Source organism: Ruditapes philippinarum, unplaced genomic scaffold (assembly GCF_026571515.1).
Source record: "Ruditapes philippinarum isolate M1 unplaced genomic scaffold, ASM2657151v2 ctg1407_1_1_1_1, whole genome shotgun sequence".
NCBI classification, from domain to species: Eukaryota; Metazoa; Mollusca; class Bivalvia; order Venerida; family Veneridae; genus Ruditapes; species Ruditapes philippinarum.
The window spans coordinates 385,435-391,468 of record NW_026863297.1 but is presented as its reverse complement, the minus strand read 5'-3'; the positions used below and the strand labels follow the sequence as shown (position 1 = coordinate 391,468).

General features: G+C 30.6%; 1 protein-coding gene across 1 annotated transcript; it reads right to left on the bottom strand.

Moving 5' to 3' along the window:
- Nucleotides 1-1,590: 1,590 nt before the first annotated feature.
- On the bottom strand, nucleotides 1,591-5,318 carry LOC132721754 (uncharacterized). The gene is made up of 2 exons (XM_060706121.1): nucleotides 4,722-5,318; nucleotides 1,591-4,314 (listed from the first exon to the last, which is right to left on the bottom strand). Exons 1-2 carry the CDS (start codon nucleotides 5,060-5,062, stop codon nucleotides 3,549-3,551), a joined length of 1,107 nt encoding a protein of 368 aa, XP_060562104.1. The 5' UTR covers nucleotides 5,063-5,318; the 3' UTR covers nucleotides 1,591-3,548.
- Between the last annotated feature and the right edge of the window lie 716 nt (nucleotides 5,319-6,034).

Genomic DNA, 6,034 nt, shown 5'->3' with positions numbered 1-6,034 from the left:
GCTGCGTTTTGGAAGCATACTGAACTCACTATCACCACCTTTATTCTACTTCAGTTATAGTCTGTAGGAAACTGTTAACCTTCTGAGAATCTCAAAACCTAATAACAGTTAAATGTGACTCAAACAGTCAGTTACAAGAAAAGTAAGTATAGACTATTTCTTGGTTTATATGATTGTTATTCCTAGCTAACATTGTCTCCCTTGTGAAGATTTATGCCTGAATAAGTTGACTAAGTTGAGTCAATATTCATATCTGACCGATTATTAATCATCTAAACTACAATAAGGTTTGGGAGAAGGTCCATATAACTTTTGTTGTTATCAATGGCAAGGGATGCAATCTTCGCATAATGAGTAACAAATGTATTTGATGTGTATTTTGGCAATGTTACAATTGAAAAATATGTCTTGACAATCTAAATCAATTTTATACGTCCTAAAGGATTTTAGACATATAATGGCCTGCATGACGCTTGTTGTCCATCTATCAGTCCATCATCAACTTTAATTAATTAAGTGTCTGCTCTATATCTTTTGAATGGAAAGAAATTAAAACTTGGTATAAATTTTACACCGTTAGGATATCGGATTATTATTTATTTTACGTAATATCAAAGTAATGCAAAATTTGTTTCCAGATACTAGTGTCTGTAATAATAAGTAGACAATATTTGATAGCTGGTAGATTTATTCTTTTTCAATCAATTCACTATGTATCAAATACAAAACAAAACATAAAAGATCATTCATAAAGAAATCATACAAGTGATGTATATGTATCTGAATTTATCTATATTATAAAGGATTTCAAAAGTTTACTTATACATTTCATTTAGATATTTCAAAATCTGTAAAACTATATTTGATAGCAATATTGATTTATACTATCTTACAAAACAAGATGAAGTAGTATTTCTTTATTATTATTCTTACAAATTATTTAAGTGGGGAATGGCATTAATTACGTATAAAGTACTCGCAAGGCAGTGCCATTAAAAGTACCGAAATGTTTTACTCCCTTTAATCAACAAAATTACTGATTGTAAAATAAATTATTTGACAATTTTGAATTTGAAAAGTATTTACAAAGAAACAACATATCTAAATAGATAAGAATGATTAAAAGAAAATAATTTCTTAAATATATTACAAGAATACATTTTTTTCTGTGAAATTTAATGTTCATCTTTAATCTGTGAAGGGAATACAAATCTCGATGTTAATAAAATTACTAAACTTGTAACATAACTTAAATACATGTATGTAAAAATGTAAGAGTTATCTATTAAAACCTAATGTGAAATGAAATTACAACATTTGTAACTATGTATGATATAAAAATCTGGTAACAAAGTGATCCCTCAGAAGCATTAATCAGAACAAAAAATATAATAAATTAAAATAAACCAGAAAATAAAATACCTGTAAATAATAAAAAAAACAATATTTAATCTCTGGTAGATATATTTTATCAGTCAATTTACTATGTTACTGCCAGTGCATTGTCCAAGCTTACATGCAAGCATCTTGTATCTCATGTAATTGCCAAATACCTTGATGAATAGTCTTTAATTTTCTTATTTGAAATTATTCATTTGCTTTATGTCACTTTGACTTTGTGTCCTTAATTTGAATTTACAACAAGGTATTTTTTTAAAAAAACAATACTGGTTTGAGGCAAACATTACATAAAAACAATATTTGTTACACAATGAATTTATAGACAATTACTGACTTTTTCTTTCAAATCAAAGTAATTGAAGAATGTATTAACCTGATGATAAGTATTTTGAGAATAATGCAATATAGTTTAAGGGGAAATCTTAGTAGCCAAAATGTGCTTTCCTATTTCGATACTGAGTCATATGAAACTGTGCTGGTAAAACCAACCAACCAACCAGCAAAATTTGTCACAAGTAAAATCAATCATGAGTTGATATGATTCCTCAATTTATTTCATGTGACTGCATTCAGGTTGCCATAGAATTAATTTTGTATGAATTGTAATACAAATAACAACAGAAAGAAACTTGTGAGGGTTTTTTACTGTTAAAATGACCATTCAACTCACTAAATGTTATTAATAATCACTAAAATAAAATTGTTAAAAGAATATGAATGTAAATGACACCTTGTTTGTCTTTGGTATAATATTTATTACATAATAAGCAGTATTTGGTCAAGAAGGAACTCACATATTATAACTTAATAAAAGACAAGAATAAAGATCAACAAGGCAAAGGCAACGTTCATAGGGCACCCAGAAGGCACCAAACCAAAACCTGGAGTGGACATAAGGGCGGTGAAAAGAGAGGACATGTAATGTGTGGATTAATATAAACTAAAACGGGCCCATATGGGAATTAAAGGGATAAGGGCTGTAAGGGTGAAAGGGGAGTGGGTTATAAAATGGAAGGGGTGTGAGAAAATACCTACCGTAAACGACAATCCAACAAGGCAGACATCACAAAACATGTAAACAGTCAAAAACAAGTAACAACACAGACATGAAAAACACGTGAAGGAACACAGAGGGGTACCGCCTTCGAACGGTCAGTGGTTGATAAACCACTGGGGAGTTTAAACCGGTTTTAGGCGCGCAAAACCTCACTCTTAAAGTCATGCAAAAAGAATAAATTTAGAAATTTAGGCGTTTAGATTATATTTCACTCATGAACACAATCTCATTTACACAACATACAATTAAAAATATGAATCCATTTTATATGAAATCATAATGCAACAATATAATGTACTTGATAAATCAAATAAATTTTTCAGCATAATTCATGTATATTCACAATTAATTAAACTAGTATCATTACATATTGTACATGTATATACTTGTCACAATCAAGTTATTGAAGTGACTTTATTTTCTTTTTACATTTTATGTTTGAATATCAAATTTTACATATGAATCAGGATGATATTTAAATAATATTTTTATTGATAGTGGTTCATATATTTACTTAAAAGATTAGATATCATACACTTCAATGTTGTCATCTATATATCTACTTATACACATCTTTGACATTTGTTGATTACAACAGACTGACACTATTCCCCGCTTTCTACTTTCAGCTCCTATCAGATCACCATAACATGTAAACTGTAAAACATTATTGGAGCCACATCCAGATACCAGCACACTACCAGCTTCAGTAAGAGAACAGCATGAAGCCCCCTCTAATTGTTTATCATTAAATAATGTAACAACCTGACCATTGTTGTCCAGTACTGTTAGTCCATCAATGCAGTCAGCAACATAAATCCTTGTAGAATCCTTACTGACAGCTAGACCGCATATTTCAGAAAACAGCTCATGTCCTGATTGATACTTACTGAACTGTTAAAGCTTTCTACCAGACAATGTATACTTATATACTGATGTATCACAATCTGAAATATATAAATCATTGTTTGCATATACAATACAACAACATTCAAAATCAGTGTTAATCTTGTTTGTTGCTTTCATTTGTCTTTGAAGAGAAATGAAATAAACTTCTTTTTGTAATGGAACAGTTACTGCTACTTGTGTGTTATTGATCACACTTCATGGGATATGCAGGTAGATCGCAGTAGTCAGTGACAGTATATTTACAACTGTGTAACCGTTGAAGCTTCTTGTTCATGTAATCAACTAGAATTATTGAACCATCTTCCATACAACAGACACTGCTGGTATAACAATCATATTTACCAGACTTTACTTTTACATTATATGATTTATTTCCTTTAATCTGAAATAAATTAACAGAGGTCTTTGTAAGTTTCTCTGATAATGTACCCAGGGTGTTCCTGTGTTCTAACTGTGTAAGAATTGTTCTATCAGGTTGAAACATTATGTCTTCTACCGTACATTTCATTTTGGTATGCTCTACATAATTGTTGGCAACATTTGCAGCATATTCTGCCATCTTAACATAAACAAACACTTCAGCTGGATTTGCTTTTTTAGATGCTAATTTATCACTGGCTGATGTAATCCTAAACTTATTTGCTTGTAGCTGTTTGAGACCATCTTCTATCGTGTCTTCAAAACATTTTACTTTATCTTCTATCTCATCTATAGAACTTTTCTCTAGCTTGTCCAGATGGTCATTGATTTCTTGACGGAATTTTCTGATATCAGCCAGTAGTTCTGCTTTCCTCTTTAACAGCCTTTGTTTATCCTGTTTAAATCTATCAGCTTGTTCTGCAAGGGTGGTAGCTAACGCTTTCAACATTGTTTGAATTTCTCTTGAAGAAATTTGGTATGTGTTATTTTGGATAAGTTCTGGTATGTAGAATGTATCCTTGCATAATCTAAAAAATAAGTTAAGGCAGTTTATGAATATGAGGCTATGATATGTAATCCTCTGTAGCATATCAGTATTTAAGATATCATATTATTAAAACATTTAAGTACATATTAAACATTCTATATATAAAAGTGTCATTATGCCCATTAAAGGGTATATAAATTTCCATCGAAATTTACATGTAACATTCAATTTTTAAAGACAGTGGAGGGGGCAATCTTTTTATATTTCTGGCAGATTAATGTTTTATCCTGAACAATTTCCAATATCAACTGTTGGTCAATCACCATTATAACAGTCCATCATGTGAAATATATTATTGTCAATTCAGCTCAACTTGACAATGAAAAAATAAGCATAATGTAACTTTAATTGACAATATAATCTATGTTTGTATAATGTAAATTTTACCTATGATCAACTGCCATACATGTAGAACAGCCAACATTATCATGGATCTGACAGTACATATCAATGTGTTTATGACTGTGTTTGTCACATCTCTCTGCTAGGGCCCTCGGGTAACATTTGCTGGTTCCTGACTTTACTTGAGATTTATCCAGCACATTGTGACCAGCACACAGAGGCACTTGACTATGTACTTGAACACAAGTTATACAGAAATAATCCTTACAGTCTACACAGTATTTTTCACCTTCAGCGTTTCTTCCTTTATTTTTACACATTGAACATAACACGTCAAATATTTCATCTGAAAGAATATCCGTATCTATTTGTTTACCAGTAGCCATTTTGTAGAAATTTTGTTCAACGTGTTATCTGAACTGATCTATTCACCAATAAAGCTGTCCCAATTTCATTTCACAGTCATTTTAAACATAACACTTAATCACACTTCTTAAGTTTTCAAATTTCTCTTTTACTCCTGTACTGATATTTAACTTATTCCTTTTTTACTTTCTATAATTATCATCTCCAATTTTAGCTCTTAAGTTATTTGTAAAGATTCACCCTCTTGCCAATGACAAACTATATTTATCTTTTAAAACGTTGATCCAAAGTCCACATGTAATTTCTACATCGGTAAAGTTTTATCTTGGTTTAAGATTATGTTATCTATAAAACAATAAATTACTCCCGAAAGCAAATAAACTGAACAATTTTAAGAAAAAAGTATTTCCGTGAAGTCATATAACAAGAAAAGCAAACCGAAAATGATCTTTTTTTTTAAAAAAGAAAAAAGCTAATGGCAATATTTAAAATTCCCTAATTTTTGCTTTTTAAAGAGTTTGGGGAGGAAAAAATTCATAGTTGAACGTTTAGCCAAAACCCTTTAACTGGTTTTGTCTGCCTTTGTTTTAACCCTTTTAATTTTGACCCTTTTATTACACAAAATCTGCAGTGTAATGGTTAACCAGTATCAAACATCTTAAACAATGGTTGTAATACATAGTTAATCAAAGCACAGAAGGCGCTGAATTTGTTTGGGTCTCAAAATGAAAGAAAGGTACAAGTTGTGAGATTATATGTATAGTTCCACCAATGCTTTCCAGGGTTTTAATTGTAGTAAATTGGCTATAAGACTAATTGCAACACTGATATTCAATCCAATGTTTATCCTTGACTTAAACAATTTGAAAAAAATGAGTTGCCTTTACTGGTATTTGAACCCAGACCTCTCGCTTTCTAAGCGAGCGCGAAAACCCTTCAGCCACGGTGAATTTATATGTGAACGGCCTGAAGAAAACCATATTATCTCTAAA

Coding starts and splice junctions, on each gene's coding strand:
- LOC132721754 (XM_060706121.1), bottom strand. CDS start 5,062: ATGGCTACTGGTAAACAAATAGATACGGATATTCTTTCAGATGAAATA. Junction 4,315..4,721: donor TGTATGGCAGTTGATCATAG/GTAAAATTTACA, acceptor CTTATTTTTTAG/ATTATGCAAGGATACATTCT.